Source organism: Geotrypetes seraphini, chromosome 2 (assembly GCF_902459505.1).
Source record: "Geotrypetes seraphini chromosome 2, aGeoSer1.1, whole genome shotgun sequence".
In the NCBI taxonomy this organism is placed as follows: domain Eukaryota; kingdom Metazoa; phylum Chordata; class Amphibia; order Gymnophiona; family Dermophiidae; genus Geotrypetes; species Geotrypetes seraphini.
In genome coordinates this window covers 232,510,423-232,531,149 of record NC_047085.1, presented here as the reverse complement: position 1 = coordinate 232,531,149, position 20,727 = coordinate 232,510,423, and the positions used below count along the sequence as shown (strand labels likewise).

At 45.0% G+C, this 20,727-nt stretch overlaps 1 protein-coding gene across 1 annotated transcript in view; it reads left to right on the top strand.

The window, feature by feature from the left end:
- POLDIP3 (DNA polymerase delta interacting protein 3) overlaps positions 1 to 20,727 on the top strand; it is a 103,368-nt gene that overhangs the window by 6,427 nt on the left and 76,214 nt on the right. Inside the window, exon 2 of the mRNA XM_033935180.1 lies at positions 17,568 to 17,943. Coding sequence (XP_033791071.1) covers positions 17,568 to 17,943 — 376 coding nt within the window. The remainder of the gene's footprint in view (positions 1 to 17,567; positions 17,944 to 20,727) is intronic.

Here is a 20,727-nt window from a genome sequence, read left to right as displayed (position 1 = left end):
GCTAATCAAAGCCCCGTCCAGGGAAGGGGTTATCTCAGCGACCCAACAGACTATTACCTACCTACAAAGTCTGGGGTTCGAAATAAACTTCCCAAAATCCCAACTATGCCCCTCGCAGTCCCTACAGTTCATCGGGGCCAACTGGACACGGTTCGCCTCCGTTCCTTCCTCCCCCCTCCGCGCCTAGAGGCGTTAGTAAGTCTGAGTTGAAGGATCTCCCTGCTGACCTTGGTATCAGCTCGACAGATGATGACTCTCCTGGGCCACATGGCCTCCACCGTCCATGTCACACCCTTCGCCCGCCTCCATCTGAGAATCCCTCAATGGACCCTGGCGTCTCAATGGCGTCAAGACCGGGACCCGATCGACCGTCCCGTGACAGTGACTCCTTCATTGCAACGATCGCTCCACTGGTGGGCCGACTCTTCAAATCTTTCAAAAGGTTTGCTCTTCCTCTCCCCACCCCACAGCAAGGTAATCACCACGGACTCGTCGGAGTACGCTTGGGGAGCCCATCTGGACGGCCTACGCACCCAAGGAATGTGGTCAGCACAAGACCGTCGCTGCCACATCAACGTGCTAGAGCTTCGGGCCATCTATCTCGCAGCTGTAACCTTCCAACATCTGCTCCACGACCGAGTGGTTCTCATCCGAACCGACAACCAGGTAGCGATGTACTATGTAAACAAACAGGGGGGGACAGGGTCTTGGTCCCTTTGTCGGGCAGCCCTGCGCCTCTGGAAATGGGCAATCTCCAACAACACCTTCCTTCGAGCGGTGTACATACAAGGAGAACAAAACTGTCTGGCGGACAGACTCAGCCGCTTCCTCCAGCCACACGAGTGGTCACTACACTCTCAGACCCTACGATGGGTGTTCGAACGGTGGGGGACGCCTCAAATAGACCTGTTCGCATCCCCTCACAACCACAAGCTGCCTCTCTTCTGCTCCCGGATATACTCCCCGGACCGGCTCAAGGCCGACGCCTTCCTCCTCGACTGGGAGGGAAGGTTCCTGTACGCGTTCCCGCCGTTTCCTCTGATACTGCGGACGCTTGTCCACCTGAAAACAGTACAAGCCACCCTGATCCTGATTACCCCTCGCTGGCCACGCCAGCCGTGGTTTTCCCTTCTACTTCAACTCAGTGTCAGAGATCCACTGCCTCTGCCTCTGTTTCCCTCTCTACTATCACAGGGTCAGGGTTCACTGTTACATCCCAATCTTCAATCTCTTCATCTGAATGCTTGGTTTCTCTCCCCCTGACTGCTCTCCCCGTGTCTCAATCAGTCAAGGAGATATTGGAGGCCTCTAGAAAAACCTAGACGAGAACCTGCTACTCCCAAAAGTGGACCAGATTCTCAACCTGGTGCTCCTCCCACAGCCAGGACCCGGTGTTGGTCCCCGTCCCTCTGGTCCTTGACTATTTACTTCAATTATCTCATTCCGGCCTAAAGACCAACTCCATTCGAGTACACCTCAGTGCAATTGCGGCCTTTCATCAGCCCCTGGAAGGGAAAGCCCTCTCGCTCCATCCCTTAGTCTCTCGCTTCATGAAGGGCCTGCTGAACGTCCACCCCCCTCTCAAACCTCCCCCGGTGGTTTGGGACCTTAACGTGGTTCTGGCTCAACTAATGAAACCTCCATTTGAGCCCCTAGACAAATGCCATCCAAAATTTCTCACTTGGAAGGTAATTTTCCTACTCGCGCTCACGTCCGCCCGGCGGGTTAGTGAGCTACAAGCTCTGGTAGCGGACCCACCCTTCACGGTATTCCACCACGACAAGGTGGTACTCCGCACCCATCCAAAGTTCTTACCTAAAGTAGTGTCTGATTTCCATCTCAATCAGTCCATTGTCTTACCTGTGTTTTTCCCCAAGCCCCACTCTCACCCCGGAGAAGTGGCGCTCCACACTCTTGACTGCAAGAGAGCGTTGGCCTTTTACCTCCAACGCACTCAGTCACACCGGAAAGTCCCACAACTGTTTTTGTCCTTCGACCCAAACCGGTTAGGTCACCCAGTTTCCAAACGCACCTTGTCCAACTGGTTGGCCGATTGCATCTCCTTTTGCTACGCTCAGGCTGGTCTCGCGCTGCATGGTCGAGTAACGGGACACAAAGTCCGAGCGATGGCAGCCTCCGTAGCGTTCCTCAGGTCCACACCCATTGAGGAAATCTGCAAGGCTGCCACGTGGTCTTCGGTTCATACCTTCACCTCCCACTACTGTCTGGACTCACTGTCCAGAAGCGATGGCCGGTTCGGCCAATCGGTACTGCGAAATCTATTTGCTTAAATTGCCAACTTCCCTCCATCCCTTTTCAGTTAGCTTGGAGGTCACCCACATGTGAGAATATCATGCCTGCTTGTCCTGGGATAAAGCACAGTTACTTACCGTAACAGGTGTTATCCAGGGACAGCAGGCATATATTCTCACAACCCGCCCACCTCCCCGAGGTTGGCTTCTTGGCTAGTTAAGTGAACTGGAGACCACGAGGGGATGCACCCCCTAGTGGAGCAGGAAGGCACGCATGCGTGGAGCAGCAGAGCAAACTTAAATCTTCAATCAAGTTTGCTTGAAAATGCTTCCGCATCGGGGCTCTGTAGATGACGTCACCCACATGTGAGAATATATGCCTGCTGTCCCTGGATAACACCTGTTACGGTAAGTAACTGTGCTTTACATTTATATGCAAAACGTAAGGGAAAGAAATAGAAGTTGATTACAATAAAAACTAAATTACAAAGATAGGAAAAGGATAAAACATAAGGTTAGGGTAAAAAAAAGTGTTGTGTAGTTACTAGAGAGTTGCGCGGGGACAGAAATCCCACCCGTCCCCACCCGTCCCCGCCAAAATCCCACCCATCCCCACCCGTCCCCGTGAGGAATCCCTCCGTCCCCCCCCGTCCCCGTGAGGAATCCCTCCGTCCCCACCCGTCCCCGCGAGGAATCCCCTCCGTCCCCACCCGTCCCCGCGAGGAATCCCCTCCGTCCCCACCCGTCCCCGCGAGGAATCCCCTCAGTCACCATCCTTCCCTATAAACTTCAGAAATAGTTATTTTATTTAATTATGCTACTGAATTAAAGGCTCTGGTAGAGACCCATTTACAAATAAGCAAAGAGACTATTAATTTGGAAATATTAATTGGGAAGAATACATACTTTGTAAATGGGTTTCTACCAGAACCTCTAATGTAAATATAAAATATAAATACTCAGCTGATGAGAACCCACAAACTGTCAGCTGAGGACTTCCTTTGCAGTTGGCCTGGGGTCCCTTTTGCCAAGCTTGGCAGGCAGCAGTAGCGTCCCTGAGTCACAGATGCTGGCACCTCAGTGGCTCATGGATGCTGCCAGCGACTGCTGCGCTTGGTGGAGGGGAGTTCTGACCATCTCTAGAGGAGGTCCTCTGCTGGCGGTGCTTGGGGATCCCCACCAGTCACAGCAAGGGCCAACAAGTACTTCAACACTGTAGAAATAAAACCAGAAATGCATTTCCTTTTCTTTTGAACACAAAACAAAGATATCTGCCATATACATTTCCCAAGGCAGATGACTCTATGCAATGTCACCTCGGTAACAAAATACAAAAATAGACAAATACACCCCCTCCCTTTTTACTAAACCACAATAGTAGGTTTTAGCACAGGGAGTTACGCTGAATGCCTCGCGCTGCTCTCAATGCTCATAGGCTCCCTGCGCTAAAAAACAATATTGCGGTTTAGTAAAAGGGAGCCATAGTGCAAAATATAGACAGCAGATATAAATTCTCAAAACAGACACATTTTGATCACTAAATTGAAAATAAAATCATTTTTCCTATCTTTGCTGTTTGGTGATTTCATGAGTCTCTGGTTGCACTTTCTTCTTCTGACTGTGCATCCAATCTTTCTTCCTTTCTTTCAGCCTCCTGTATGTTTCCTCTCCTCCAGACCTCATTCTCTCCCCCAACTTTTTCTTTCTGTCTCCCTGTTCCCCCTTCTTTCTTTCTCTCTGTCTTCCCCCTTTCTTTCTTTCTCCGTGCCCTCCCCCAAGCCACTCGGTTTGCTGCCACCGCCATCGGGGAATAGTCCCCAAGCCACCGCTGTCCCAAGCTTTCCCTGCAGAAGCGTCGCGCTGACCAGCATTCCGCTCCCTGACGTCAATTCTGACGTAGGAGAGGAAGTTCCGGGCCAACAAGGCATTTCTCCTCATTCCATCCAGCCTGAGCCCCATCTCTCCTTGATCCAGCATTTCCCTTCTGTGTCTGTCAGAATTACCATTCCACCTATTTTCCAGCATCACCCTTCTTTGTGTCCATCTCACCTATATCCCTATCTCACCACTTTTTCAGAATCTTCATTTGTCTCTGTCCTTGTCTTTACCCCATATTCACCATTTGCCCTTTCAATGTCTTTATCTCCCCCCCCCCCCACACACACTTTTTCAGCATTACTTCTATGTCTCTATTTCACCTCCTCTTCATGTCCCCTCTGTATCTCTATCCTTATTCAGAAGGTCCTGCTTACCCTTTCTCTTCTTTGTGTCACTATCTCCATTTTCAGCTTTCCCCCCTTTTCCTTTGTTACTGCACCCTGTAGCCAGAATCTTTCCACCCTCTCTCCACTCCGGCCCAGCCCAGTATGAAATATTTCCTTTTGTTTCTCTCCCCTCTCTCTTCTCCTCCCTCACCCACGAGTCCTGCATCTGGCCCTCTCCCTTCTACCTGCACCTGGCAACACCCCCCTGCTCCGCGGCTCTCTTAAGCAACTCGTCAGCAGCGGTGATCAAGACAAGCTGCCGACATCGAGGCCTTCCCTCTACGAGTCCCACCTTTGTGGAAAAAGGAAGTTGAAACAAGCGGGACTCGCAGAGGGTAGGCCCCGACGCCAGAAGCTTGTGTCGATCGTTGCTGCTGAGTTGCCGAAGAGAGCCGCAGGTAGAAGGGAGAGGGAGATAGGAAGGCTGTAGAAGCTCCGGAGCATGACACCGAACCCGGCCAGGATGATTTCTTTTTCAGGCTGCTGCTGCCGCTGCCATCCCCCACCCGAAATGACAAAAAACAGCCTAATGCCCGCGTCGGGAAATAGCCATGCTGAGCAGTGAGCTCAGCACGTACACAGATGAAAGCCTTGCTTGCTGATTGGTCCGGCGGCACGGTGGGGCGGGGCCGCCGGACCAATCAGCAAGCAAGGCTTTCATCTGTGTACGTGCTGAGCTCACTGCTCAACATGGCTATTTCCCGACGCGACGCCAGACTTGTAAGCTGCATGCTTGCATCGCCAGAATTTAGGTAGTCCCGTGGGCAAGGGGGCGTCCCCGTGGGAGTCCCGTGGGTCAGGGGGCATCCCCGTGGGAGTCCCGTGGGCCAGGGGGCGTCCCCGTGGGAGTCCCGTGGGCCAGGGGGGGAACCCGCGGGATCCCCGCGATCCCCGTTCCCGTGCAGACCTCTAGTAGTTATGAGCCCAGTCTACTTTATGAATAGAATACCTGAGAAAAATAATATGCCTTTTGTTGAACCTTAAATGTCAAAAATGAACTTTCTGTACGAAGAGGCAAAGAGTTCTGTAGAGAGGCAAAGAGTTCCAGAGGGTAGGAACCATGGTTGAAAATGAGTACCGGTAATTCCTATGAACATCAAGGAATTACCTGAATGAAGGAATAGTCAACAACTGTTGATTTGATGATCGAAGAGTTCTCTGTAGAGAATATGGAAACAAAAAGTGAAATAAAAAAGATGGAAGACCACTTGATAAAATTTGATATGAAAGAATATTCTACTTGAAAGGAATTCAATATGAAACAGAGTATGCTCAGCTTTTAAAAGAGGTGTAACATGATCAAATTTTGAGCAACGGTAAAGCAGTCTGATAGCAGTGTTTTGAATTAATTGTGACTGATATTTTGGAAGACTCAACTAGAATAGAATTGCAGTAATCGAGTTTAGATAATGCTAAAGAATGTATAAGGGTGCGAAGAGAATCTGATTGAAGAAATAAATGAATAGATTGAATTTGATGAAGGGCAAAAAAGGAGGAATTGACTACCTTTGAAATATGAGAATGAAAGGTTAACTAAAATTTAAAGATTTTGAGGGTATGATCCTTGAGAAAAAAAACATTAATTCAGTTTTTTGGGAATTTACTGTAAATTTATTATGCGTAAGCCAGTCTTCGACTGTTTAACTTAGCAGAAATAGATGAGTAACTAAGTGGTGAATGAGAATTGAGTGGAATAATAAGCTGGATATCATCTGCATAAATAATGAATCTAAACCTAAAGATTGAAGAATAAGAGGAGCAAGAAAAATATTGAGAAGTATAGACCCCAAAACAGAGCCTTTCGGTACATCAGAATGGAGAGAGCGAGAGCTAGAAAAAGTATTGGAGTAGTGAACTGCATACTTACGGTTTGACAGATATGAATGAACCCATTGAAAGGCAGACCCTTTAACCTATATCTTTTCCAAACGTTTAAGAAGAATGTTGTGATCCACCAAATCGAAAGCTGCAAACATGTCAAGAGAAAAAAAGAACAGCATCATGATTACTATCTAAAATTTGCATGTTATGATTTAAAAGACCTAATAGTGTGTGCTCTGTAGAATGATTCAAATGAAAACCCATCTGATGGGGATGAAGTATGTTAGTATTCATTTAAAAAAATCTGATAATTGAATAACAACTACTTTTTCAACAATTTTCAAAACAAATGACAAATTAGAGATTGATCTATAATTGGCTAAAATGTCGGGATCATACTTTTGATTCTTTAACAAAGGAGTAACTATTGCTTTCTTCTAATTTTGTGGAAAGTCAGCAGCAGAAAAGACTGTTATTAACCATTAATAATAATGGCTCTAGAAGTGGATCTAGAAAACAAAAAATAAGAGTAGCATGAATAGGGTCAGTTGGAAGAGAAGAATTTTAGAAGTCTAATTTACTAGTACTAGTTTGGAGATTAAAAGATGTAACCACAGTCACTGGCACTGTAGATATTGAAGTTGAAGATGTCATTTGAAGAATAGGTAATAGTCAAAGGAATAGATTGTTGTAAATTAGTAATTTTATCTTGAAATCCTGAAGCAAAATCTTCAGCATTGAGAGTAGATGGATTGCGAGGGACTAGGTTAGAGAGGGAATATAATAAGCGATAAAGATAGGAAGAGTTTAAGTCATGTTTAAGAATATTAGAAACATATATGTGTTTAGCATTACGCAGTATATAAGAATATTGCAATGAAGGCCTTTAAAATTTTTTTTGAAATGTATTAAATGAAGGATTTTGATGCCAGGAGCACTTTGTGCTATGCAATTAGTGGTTCAAAAGTATAAGACATAAAATGATACTAAGGCTGTGATGAGCGACTTTTTGAGGAACTAGAAAATAAAGGTACAGAGAGATCAAGAGCAGATCTAAGAGTATTATTCCAGATATCAATTTGATCAGGAAGAGAACATGATGAAAATTTAGTTGGAGAGGTTTCACAATGACTGAAAAAAAATACAACTTCAGGGGTAAGAGACTTCAATTTCCTAACCTATCTTACTGAAGTAGAAACAGAAGAGGATGTTAAATTAGTAATAGTATATGAGAAGTGTAAAAAGGTATAATCAGACCATGATATTGGAAGAATAACTGGAATTGAAAACTGGAAGGCATATGATTGAGAAGTCAAAACAACATCTAGAACAGTGGTCTCAAACTCAAACCCTTTGCAGGGCCACATTTTGGATTTGTAGGTACTTGGAGGGCCTTAGAAAAAATAGTTAATGTCTTATTAACAAAATGACAACTTTGAAAGAGGCAAAACTTATATTGTAATTTATAGCTAAAGAGACATATAATCAAGAAACTGTTTTATTTTACTTTTGTGATTATGCTAAACATACTGAGGGCCTCAAAATAGTACCTGGCGGGGCCGCATGTGGCCCCCAGGCCGTGTGTTTGAGACCACTGATCTAGAAGCTGGTCTTCTGAAAGAGTTGGACCATACACACTAGCTGTTGGAGGGTGGAATCATTAAGAAAAGTTGAAAGGGCGTTAGCCAAAGCATCTGATGGATCACCATAGTGAATATTTAAGGCCCTCTTTTACTAAGGTGCGCTAATTGATTTTAGCACGTGCTAAACGCTAATGTATGCATGTTAGTCTATGGACGCGTTAGTGTTTAGCATGCGCTAATTTGACTAGCATGTGCTAATCGGTTAGCGCACCTTAGTAAAAGAGGGGGTAAGTCTCCCAAGATAAATAATGGTGAGGACAAAGTAATATAAAAACTAATAAGCTCTTGTAGAGCCAAAAGAGAAGAACTTGTAACTGTGAGTGGGTTATAAATAAGAAGTGTCGAGGGAGAAGGAAAAGTTTTTTATTTTTAGGACTAAATATTCTAGAGTGGAAGAGAAAGAAGAACTTTGATTTTGCAACAATGCAGTCATTTTAGTAGAGACTAGAACTGCTAATCTCCGCCTTTTTACAGTGTTCTCGCAGCACAGCTGATAGCCGGAAGCCTTGATGTCGTGCCTTAGAACTTGTGGGCGGTTCTCATCTGTGCTCGGAGAATGACATAAATAGATGTGGTCCTGTGGTAGATCTGGTTCTACCAGAGTCAGAGACGCCATTTGTCAGGAGCACAGCAGTTGCGATTAAGATTAGAAAAATACTCGACGGTGCTCCAAAATTAAGGCACTTAAGATTATATTATAACAAGCGGACAGTAGAGTCCAGTCCGGATTTCTGTGATTCCCTGAAGAAGCAAGAGGGTGAAACGGGCCTGTCAGAATTGATGAAATAGAATCAGTGAAATACTCAGATAAGGGGCGTATAAGTTAATTTCTTTGATATTTATCAGAAATAACTATTTATTAATTAAACTTTTTTTTTAAGGATTGCTAAAATTTGCACATTGAAATTGGTTAGGAGGAGGAAGAGGACCAATGAATATACTGTGGTTTCCTTCAGCTGAACAGCTGTTGCAGCTGATCTATATGCGATTAGAAACCAGTCTGAGGTCCTTTCCCCTCAATGTAAGGGACGTTTGGTATAACAGTAATAAAATTTTCATTGAGTAGAATATTTCTCTACAACAGTCAATCGAACAATATTTGATTTTATATTCCATTTTTTGGTTCAATTGATATTGTGAAGTGTGGAATTCATATAATCACTACTTTTCTTGGTTTTTGACAATGGCCACTGTGGTTCTCTTAGGGCTCCTTTTACGAAGCCGCGTTAGCGGTTTAACGCGCATAATAGCGCGCGCTAATTTGCAGGCCGTGCTAGCCACTACCGCTTCCTCTAGAGCAGGCGGTAGTTTTTTGGCTAGCGCGTGCTAAAAAGTTGCGTGCGATAAAGCCGCTAACACGGCTTCGTAAAGGGAGCCCTTAGTGCACAAGCCTAGAGTCTGAGCCTAACGGGTTTGCTTTGGTAAGGTTTAGCTCAGCTCCGTTTTGAAAGCACAAAACCTTTGTCAACAGAACATAGAACAGCAGATACCATTGTGCAGTATTCCTGCTGTCCCTTAGAGCAGCATTCTCCCCTAAATTTTTGCCAGCCAGGTGGCATGAAGGAATAGTTGGGTGACTGGTTGGGCAGTTCTGTGCAGTATTATAATATTTTCTGTTAAATTAGCCGAGTGGTCAGTAAAGTCAACAGATTGGCGCACTCATTCAGAAGGTCTTAGGAAGAACACTGTAGAGTAGTGATCTTTGCAAATTTTTAAACGCATGCCATTTTGGGTCCAAAAGGACTGAAGTAGAGCTGACAAATATCTTACTACTTGGGGTCATGATGCCTTAGCGCTTTTTGTCATTCATTCCTACCAGAACACCTTGCCTTGGTCATACAATAAACCCTATGGGGCTCATAATCCAAAACTTTAAAACATCCAAAAACCAGCCTAAGTTGGCATTTGGATGTCTTAATAGCAGGGACATCAAAGTGGTGATAATCAAAACCAGCTTTCTCGACGTGCAGCAGCACTTCTAAGCTTCTATGTGTCCAGAGATCAAAGGGGCATGTTGGGAGGTGTGGTATGTGCGGGAATCGGGTGGGCTTCAACCTGAACGTACTGCAGACATAATCAAAGCTTTCCTAGAGGGAACTTAGACATCCATCGGCAGGCCTGTTTGAGTTGCGTCTAAGTTCCACAAAGGTGCCCAAACTGACGAGAAGACCACTGGAGGATTTAAGGCATGACCCCCCCCCTTACTCCCCCAGTGGTTATGACACCATCTCACCACCTAAAGAATGAAAAAAAAACAAAACCCATAGGCCTCCCATCAGCTGATTGTGGCAAGGGAATCCCCATCAGCTGAGTGGGTTTCAGGGATTCCTGGCAGCTCAGCTCATGTGGATTACCCCTGCTAGGATCAGCTGAGCTGCGGAGCCCTACACCCCTCCCCCTGATATCTGCAACATCCCCTTGAAATCCCAGATCTCCCTTGACATCCCCAGACCTCCACACACCTTCGGATGAGAAAATGGCAGGGGGGAAGCTTCCCCTTCCCAATGCATGCAGCCCTGTAGGTGGGAGGGGGCCCAGGAATGTTGGGGGGATGTGAGAAGGTCCGGGGATGTCTGGGGGGAGGGGTGTAGGGCTCCACAGCTCAGCTGATCCTGGCAGGGGCATCTCCATTGGCTGAGCCACCAGGAATCCCCAAAACCTGCTCAGCTGATTAGGATTCCTCTGCCGCGATCAGACAAGGTAGTTAGTGGGTACATCTACAAACTTGATTTTGTACATTTTTCACGTGGCCGTTTTTATTTTTGAAAATGGGCAAAAAAGGTAGACGTCCTAAGGACTTGTACCTAGCTCATTTTCCAAAATAAAAGATAGACTTTGGCAGCTTTGAAAATGGACATTTTTCCTAATAGGTTTCTGGACATCTTGCACAAAAAAAATCTAACCTCAGACTGAGGCACACTTTCGATTATGTCCCTCTATGCAAATACAGGACCACAAACTAATATACACATCTGAAACCGATGATGCCAGACTCTGTATGTAGTACACCACCAGAGAAATAGAGGGCTCCTTTTACGAAGGTGCGCTAGATGCTACTACCTCCTTTTAAGCAGGCGGTAATTTTTTGGCTAGTGCGCTAATCTTGTGCGTGCGCTAAAAACGTTAGCGCATCTTAGTAAAAGGAGCCCAGAGAGAAAAATGCATTTCTTCCTGAACAGTGCAAAATATAGACAACAGATGTAAATTCTCAGAATCACTGAACTGAAAATAAAATAATTTTTCCTACCCTTCGTTGTCTGGTGATTTTACTTTTCTACTCATCTTTTCCCCGTCTCTAGTTGCACTTCCTTCTGTCTATGCTCTTATCCATTTGCTGTTTTTCTCTCCTTCACTTTCTGCCCTACATCCATCTTTTTATTTATGACAAAAAACACTATAATAGTTATTGAAAAATGCTTAACATATGTGACGATTAGCTCAGAGACATGGAGGGGTACCACAGAGGGAAAACCCCCCCATCCACCTCACCACCCGATCATTGCTAGATCCACCATACTTTTAAGCATAAATTAGTGTCAAGTTATTTCAGTGGAGTTCTAAAGCTCATAACACGTAGGGCTCCTTTTAAGAAGGTGCGCTAGGGGTGCTAAATTGCCACGCGCTAGCCGCTACCTCCTCTTTTTGAGCAGGCGGTAGATTTTTTGCTGTCGCGCGCTAATCCAGTGTGTGCGATAAAAACACTAGTGCACCTTTGTAAAAGGAGCCCATAGTGAAAAAATAATAAATGAAAAAAAACTTAGGGCTCCTTTTACGAAGGCGCGGTAGCAGTTTAAAGCATACAGTGACATGGGGACTTAATCCATGCCAGGGCACACCTGGCGGGGCCTCCGTGTGAATGGATCACCGGACTTGATGGACCCAGAATCTGATCTGGAGATGGCAATTCTTATGTTCTTATGTAATAGCGCGTGCTAAACTGCTGGCCGCGCTAGCCGCTACCGCCTCCTCTTGAGCAGGCGGTAGTTTTCTAGCTAGCGCGTGATGAAAAGTCACGCGCGTTAAAGCCGCTACCGTGGCTTCGTAAAAGGAGCCCTTAGCTAAAGCTTGGTTCCTTAGTTTCGACATGAACACGTTTCGTACTCTTACTTCAGGAAACCAAACAGCTAGGTATTCAGCTGCACTGAAAAGAATGTTTAGGTGACAGTAGATGGTATCGATCTAACAAGATGAAAATAAATAAACCAAATCACCAAAGGGATTTAAAATGTTAGCAAACAAGTATTGTGCAATATATATAAAAGACATATCAAACGCTGGTTACCTTTGCAAAAAAAAGCTTTACACTTCTCCCTCAGTATTCACAGGGAATAGGGGCAGAGCAGGACCGTGAATATCTTCTTGTCCGGCTCTGACCCACCCCCGTCTCCCTCCCGCCTTCCCCCCGGCATCCTGGCCTTATCTGGTGGTCTAGCGGGTCTTTCGGGGCAGGAGCCATCTTCCTACGCTCCTGCCCCTTGCAGATCGCCAATAGAAAATGACTGCCATGAGTTCCCAAAGTCTCTCGAGACTACAGTGGGAGCTCACGGCAGTCATTTCCTATTGGCGATCTACACAGGGCAGGAGCGTAGGAAGATTGCTCCTGCCCTGAAAGCTCGCTAGACCACCAGGTAAGGCCAGGATGCCGGGGGGAAGGCTGGAGAGAGGCGGGAATGTGCTAAACTATGGTGTGGGGTTTCCCCTGCCCCCTCCCCCAAAAATCGCAAATATGTGAAATCGCGAGTGTCGAAACTGCGAATGGAGAGGGGGAAGTGTACTCTTAGAAGACGCTCCAACAGACTGCTTAATGACAAAACGAACGCCAACTGTGAAGAGTGCAGGACTGCAGCGCTGGAAACATATCAATAGGGGAGATGATACCAATTGGGGAGATGATATTACAGCTCCTGCCCTGGAATCATGAGGATGCCAAAATAAGTGCTCCCTGCTGGAACCCTTGAGAAAGCCTGTTTAGGCAAAACGGGTCCCGTTGGGCACATAAGTATTGGGGCAAGCAACTTTACTACAATAAAGGATAAGTAATTAATGTTGCACCAGTGGTTGGTCAGTTTTTTGAATTTCATGAAGAATCTTCCAATAGACTGATTAAGAAATTGTATAGACTGATGATTCAACCCTATGAGTGAAGGTTTTGTCGTATTGTGGAGATGATATTCTTCACAGGTTTGGCGGGCCACCATAGAGATCTTGGAGGGCTGCCATTGGCTCATGAGCTTTGCAATGAAGACCACTGCTGTAGAGATTGCAAGAGAAAGATAACAACATGAGCTTTCTGATATAAAGTATAGTCAGGTGTCCTAGGGTCCATGGGAAATGCATAGCTCTTGAAAGAGATGAGAACTTCAGTGATTTAACAACTTCTAACTTTAGGAGGCAAAAGCATATCACAGAAAATGATAAATTTTCTTTTCAGTAGTCATCTGTTTGGTTTGGGTTTATTTATTTACAAAAGAAAAAGGCTATCTTGGTACTCTTAGAGGAACCAAAAAGATGTATTCCTAAAAAAATGCTTTGTCTGTGAGGCTCTACCTTTTTTCTTTCATTTCATTTCATTTCATTTCATTTTTATGTATAGAACAATGGTCTCTAACCTTTTTCATGTGAAGGACAATGCGAAAGAGCTCCGAGGGCTACCCAAAAATTTCAAGCTTATACATACTACTAATTTTGTAAACCGCCTTGACCTGCTTATTCAGACTGCATATTAAACATTAAAAATTAATACTAATATTGATTCTACAACATTTCAAGTCTATATTTTAAAAACACACTCTAGTTTTGATTGTCAACAGCAGCAAATTTCATAAATGAGACACCTGAGTAGCATACTGAAGAGATTGTTTGCAGTTACTATATCAAGTAGACAAGATTGAAATAAAACATTTTATAATTTGAAGAACATTTTAGCCAACTGATTTGAGGGCTGCAGTGGAGTTCTTTGGACCACATTGGAGACTACTGACAGAGGCATTTTTGAAAGAATGTCCAAGTCAGACTTGGGTTGCTTATAACATCCAAAGAAATCTTTGCATTTCGCAGCCATTTTTGAATAGGAAAAATGTTCAAATTATGAGTGCCGAAAAAAACCAGGGACAAACATCTATCTGTCTGGTAGCATTGTTACAAAAAGTCACACAGACATCCTTGTAGAGTGGAGGGGCAACCTAGTTTTCAGTGAGTGGATTTTGAATCCAGGGCAACCAGGTTTATATTCCACTGTCACTCTGTTATTAGGGGGAAAACCAAAATATGCAGAAGACATGAGGAGTAAAGATAAGATTTGACAAAAGAAGGCAACCCCCATAATAAATTAAGATTAAAATTCTGAATTAAATGATATAAAAGAGAAACAAAAGGAATAACAAACATAAAAAAATCAGGTGCTAACACAAGATTAACATATTGTTTTATTACTGTAAGTGTAGTGCTGCCTGATTCAGGGAAAAAAAATTTGATTCGATTCAGCTTATTGAATCAATTTTTCGATCCGATTCGATTTTCCTGCCCAATTGGATGTTTTTTTTCAAACATCCTGGTGGGTTTATTTTATAGCCTTGCCCTCTCCTACCCACCCTGGCGCTTTGATGTAAACAAAATAAACAAAAAAGGCTTTTCCTCTCTCTGTTAAATCCTAGCTCATGTTCGCGGTCTAACACCAGCTCTGGCAGGATACACATTTCAAATATGACAAATTGTAATCACAAAACAGAAAATAAAATTTTATTTTTCTATCTTTTGTTGTCTGGTTATTATTCAAATCATGTTGGTCCCATGCTCTGGTTGTCTTCTGATAACTTGTCTCCTACCCATTTGTCATTTTCTTCTTTCTCCATGCTATAACCATCCATCTTCCATTTCTGTCCTCCTCTTCTGTTTCCCTCCCATGGAGGTGTGGCATTTTTCCTTTTGTTTTGTTTTGGGTTTGTTTGGTTTTTTTTAAATTCTTTATTCATTTTCAACAATTTCAACATTTTCAGCTGCAGTAATGGACCCTACCATCCCCAGATTCACCATCTCTCTTTAACTACCCTTTCATCCAGCATCTCTCCCTCCTTTACAATCCCACAGGGTCTACCAGCTCTCCCTTTCTCTTCCCAACTACCCTCCTATCCAGTATCTCTATCCCCCACCCCCCTCCACACCATCCCTTGTGTCCAACTTCTTTCCCTTTCTGTTCCTTCCCTCCCTAAATTCCATTGTCCACATCTCTCTCCCTCTCCTCTGTTTTTAGACCCATTATTTCTCCCCCTCCCCCAGTCTGGTATATGTACGTCTCTTTGAACCCTCCCTTCACTCCCTCCCTCCGTGTACTTCTACATCAGGGCCCCCCCCCCCCGAAGGCCTGCATGTTCTCCCCTGGCCTCCTGCTCTTACCTTAAGATAATTGGCAGCCTGCAGAGAGGATCACGGTGCTGTAGTGATCTTTGCAAGCTGCCGTTGTCCTTAGCACCACATTCGCTCTACCGCGGTCCTCTCTGCAGGCTGCCGATTATCTTAAGGTAAGAGCGGGAAGGTGTTTTCCTCTATGACAGACTCCGGGAGAGCGTTCCAGTTTTCTACCACTCTCTGGGTGAAGAAGAACTTCCTTACGTTTGTATGGAATCTATCCCCTTTCAATTTTAAAGAGTGCCCTCTCGTTCTCCCTACCTTGGAGAAGGTGAATAACCTGTCCTTATCTACTAAGTCTATGCCCTTCAGTACCTTGAATTTTTCAATCATGTCCCCTCTCAATCTCCTCTGTTCGAGGGAGAAGAGGCCCAGTTTCTCTAATCTTTCACCGTACAGCAGCTCCTCCAACCCCTTAACCATCTTAGTCGCTTTTCTCTGGACCCTTTCGAGTAGTACCATGTTCTCCTTCATATACGGCGACCAGTGCTGTACGCAATACTCCAGGTGAGGGTGCACCATGGCCTGGTACAGCGGCATGATAACCTTCTCTGATCTGTTCGTGAACCCCTTCTTTATCATTCCTAGCATTCTGTTCGCCCTTTTCGCCACCGCCGCATATTGCGTGGATGGCTTCATCGACTTGTCGATCTGAACTCACAAGTCCCTTTCCTGGGAGGTCTCTCCAAGTACCGCCCCAGACATCCTGTATTTGTGCATGAGATTTTTGTTACCGACATGCATCACTTTACATTTATCCATGTTGAACCTCATCTGCCATGTCGATGCCCATTCCTCGAGCCTGATTATGTCACTTTGCAGATCTTCGCAATCCCCCTGTGTCTTCACTACTCTGAATAACTTCGTATCGTCCGCAAATTTAATCATCTCGCTCGTTGAACCTATGTCCAGATCATTTATAAAGATGTTGAAGAGCACGGGTCCAAGCACCGAGCCCTGCGGCACCCCACTGGTGACGCTCTTCCAGTCCGAGTATTGTCCATTTACCCCCTCTCTCTGTTTCCTGTGCTTCAGCCAGTTTTTAATCCACGTGAGTATTTCACCCTTGATTCCATGGCTTGTAATTTTCCGAAGTAGTCATTCATGTGGAACCTTGTCGAACGCCTTCTGAAAGTCCAGATATACAATGTCGACCGGATCGCCCTTGTCTATCTGCCTGTTTACTCCCTCGAAGAAGTGCAGTAAGTTCGTCAAACAAGATCTGCCTTTGCTGAAACCGTGCTGGTTGAGCAGTCATTCAGAAGTGGCGCCTGCCCATGCAGCAGCGCGCTTGTGCGCCGCTGCCCCCGATGTGCCAGTAATCAGCAGGCAGCAGCCCTGCGAAGCACCAGTGACCGGCCCAATTAGGGAAGTGTCCGGTATCAGGCATTAGCGCTTGTGCGCCACGGGCCCTGATTAGCAGCAGGCAGCCGGGTTGTTGGGGTTTTTTTTTTTTTTTTTTTGTATATTCGCTGCATAAGACGCACTCTTATTTCCACCCATTTTTTTTTTTTTTGGGGGGGGGAATGCATCTTATGGAGCGAAAAATACAGTATATCATATAACTCTGGATAGGTATAAATTTAGTTATGATACATTTTGTTTTTGTTTTATTCCTTTTTATTTATTTATTTAGATTATTATCCCTTCCTCCCAGTAGCTCAGAACGGTTACAAGTAAACATTCATGATGGAGTGAATTGGACATACAAGATTATACAGTAGATTTAAATACTTGGACATACGAGAGTGGTCTCTTTTCGCACTTCCCTGCCTAACATCTTAGAGTTCTTGCAGGTTCTTGACTTAATTTTTCATGCTTTACTTCTAGAACCTGCTTTAGCCTTCATATAATTCCACTTCTAGTAATGTCAGTGGGTGTTGCTGCTAAAGTCCTTATGTGCTTAGCTTATGTGACTAGATGTTAAGCTCCTCAAAACAAGGTTTGTCTCTTATATATTTGTACAGCAATGTAAAAGGCTTGGTGAAATTAACTACATGGTACATGGTATTAAGTACATGGTATTAAGAGGGAGGAAAGATCTGTTTTCATAATATCCATAATAATGACTGAAGTTGTCATGCATTGAAAATAAAGCTATGGCAATAGATTGTTTAGTAGAGTGTATGGCTTAATTTATTTCATGCTTTTTTCCCACTGATTGTCCTGCATTCCCTTTCTAGGCTAAACCTCAGGCCTGGTCTAGGGGATGTCAGATCTCGCATTGGCCTCCAGCAGCCTATTGTAAGCAGGCCAGCACCTACTTTCCAGAGAACTTTTGATGCCCGGCAAAAAATTGGCATTACAGATGCACGTCAAAAACTGGGTATCAAAGATGCCAGGGAGAAACTGTTGCAAAAGGATGCCCGCTTTCGCATCAAGGGCAAAGTACAGGATGCTAGGGACATGCTAAATTCCCGAAAACAGCAAAGTGAAGCTAGTGAGAAAGTGATGGACGCACGGGAGAAGATCAGCTTAAAGCGTAGCTTGCCTGTTGCTGCTACCAGCCCCACTGCAGTCTCCACACCTCCAACTATGAAGATCACCAAAACTATCCAGGTGAGAAAGGTGATGTCTGATGGAAGAAGGACTCACCCCAGTGCTCCAAGTGTGATTCATTTATTGTATTTTAGTTTGTTTGATCAGGCTGTGTCTATCATCATCCAAGTTTATTAAAAATTTGTTAACCACCTAATCAGGCTTCTAGGTGGTGTACATCAATTAAAAGAGCATGACAAAGAATACAAGTTATTTTACAGAACTTATAAGAATAGACATTACTACAAGCAAGTTAGTACAGCAGTAAATAAAATGACTTGGACAAACTGGAACAATAGGGATAGGGGTGGAACTACATTCTTGAAAGGAAAGAACGAAAAAGGGTGTGAGAGGAGGGGAAGAATGAGCATTAATAAAGGAAAGAGAAAAAAAAAGAAGAAATGAAATAAAAAATAAAAAAGATTTGTCCTTAGATGGTAACTGTTCACGCAGCCTTGTGGAGGATGAGGTTCTCTTTTTAATATCCTTCCTCTCACTGCATGCACATAACTTCAGCTGACGGACCTGCTCTAGAGCTCTAGTGCTTCTGAGCTAGTTAATTTTGTAGTGTGGTACCAGTTAGCCAGCCTGCAGAAGTCTTTTTGGAGCTTGGGGCCATCTGCTAGCATTGCTCACCTACTGATTGAGGGGGTTTGAGCGCAGGTTGTTAGGGATCCTTAGGGGGCTCAGCGGTGTGTGCCAGCTGTGTTTTGCCTCTCCTTCCTGTTTTTGCACATCTACAATCTGGGGGTTAGAGGCTCAGTCAGACTGGCAACCTGAAGATTCAGCGCTGGAAGGATGTTCTGTTTGAGGCAGTGATTTCTTCTCACAGATCCAGCTATCTTAAGAGCTAAGGCAGGCTGAAGCACATTGCTAGCTCAGGTCACAGTGAGTAAGGCTGTAAAAGCGTATGAGAGAAATCAGGGTGGGGGGTCTGCAATTTTGTGATTTTGCAATATGCTCTCATGTTACCCTTCCTCTAAAATTGCTAGTTTTTAAGTTTTCCTTTTTTTTTTTTTACGCCAGAACTCTGCCTTTCTTAACAACAGCAGCAGATAAATCCAGAGACCAATGGGATAGCACACATCTACCAGCAGGTGGAGATAGAGAAACTGGTTAACAGGTGGTCCTATTGGTTGGCACGCCTCCTGCATCTTCAGTATGCTCTATTTCCCAGTAGGTGATAGTCGCTATTCAACTAGCTCCTGGATAGAGAATGACACGGTGGCAGTTAGCCGCGGATAACCCACCGAAACGGTGGGGGGGGGGAATTGTTCACTGCGGGCACAGGGACAAGGCCATTCACTGCCCCGTGGAGTGGTGAATGGCCTTGTTCCCGCAGTTAAGGGAGGAAAAAGGCGTGTGGTCACTTCCCTCCCTCCCTACGACCAACTCTATCTCCCTCCCTCCCTTCCCTTCCCTTCACGGTGCTTTAGTAAAGAAACTTACTGAAGCCGGTGAAGCCTGCCTGCCTGCAGTCGTGTGTGTGTGGGCGGAAGCTTCTCCTCTGACACAACGTTTGGAAGTTCCTGGCAGTCCTGACGCCCAACAAAGCTCGAGCCCAGCCAGGGACCTAAGCACATACCATATTGATCAGAGCAGACCCAGCTCCACTCCAGTCCTTAGTCATCTGTTACAAGTCTGAACAGCAACAAACCTTGCGCCGTTTATCCGCCGCCTCGTTTCCTAGCAACATCTGCCACCACTCCGCCCATCTTACGCGCTACAGCCGTCGATGATTGCCCTGGTATGACCAATAAACGTAATAATTCACTGGAACGTTTTAAGATTCAGTGGAGATACGACACGCAAGTCCCAGATGTCATGACGTCAAGATGGTTTGAGGCGCTCACACGCAAGATGATTTGAAGCGCCCACACACACGTGACTGCAGGTACAGGCAGGCAATCTCCACTGGCTTCAATAAGTTTCTTTACTAATACGCTGCAAAAGTGGCGAGAGGGAAGAGTGGATGCTGCGGGGACGGGGCGGTGAAGGGAATGGTGGGGATAGGGTGGTGTAGGGGACGGTGGTCCGGTGACGAGGCAGTGACGGGGACAGATTTTTTTCCCTGTGTTATTCTCTGCTCCTGGATTCTGGCTGTGACTGGGCAATTTTCTCCTGTTGAGGTTTCTCTTCAGCGACACAGGGGTGTCCGGCTGAATGGTGCCAGCTTTAGGGGTTACACCTGGGCCCCCCCCAGGTCCCTGCCTCACCCTCCCTCCAATGATAGAGGGTCTGACTGGGTCTCAATTTTTCTTCTTTCTTTTCACTGTAAAAAAAAAAAAAAGACCACAATGACTATTAAACATTTCTGCCCTCATAGTGCTGAGCAACTGCCATTTACTGGCATCTGCTGGCACTATCAACAAAGTATATGTTTTATTTGAACTTCTTTTCTGGTTCGGTGTGACTCTACAGAAGGAATTTGAGATCGGTGTGACTCTACAGAAGGAATATGTTTTTTTTTTTTTTTAATCAAACGCTATCTTTTGTAGAGTTGTGGAAATGGTTTAGCGACTGATGAGTAAATTTACATTTATATGAAGTTTATTCAGTAAAGGGCTTTGGGTGTATGGATAGAGCTCCGTTGACGGAGCTGGTGCCTTGTTGTAGGTGCACGCTTGTTTTCATACTCGCAGCACCTTGGTGGTAGTGGGATTTCTCCCTGAGGCAGACTTTGCTTGGCAGTTTCCGTGGCCGGGTGGAGGTGAATATTTGGACGTCTCTGGGTGTGTTCTTCACATAGCCGGTTCCTGACTGAGCGCAAGAGGTGCGTGCTTATTTTCCTAAGTTGAGGAGAAC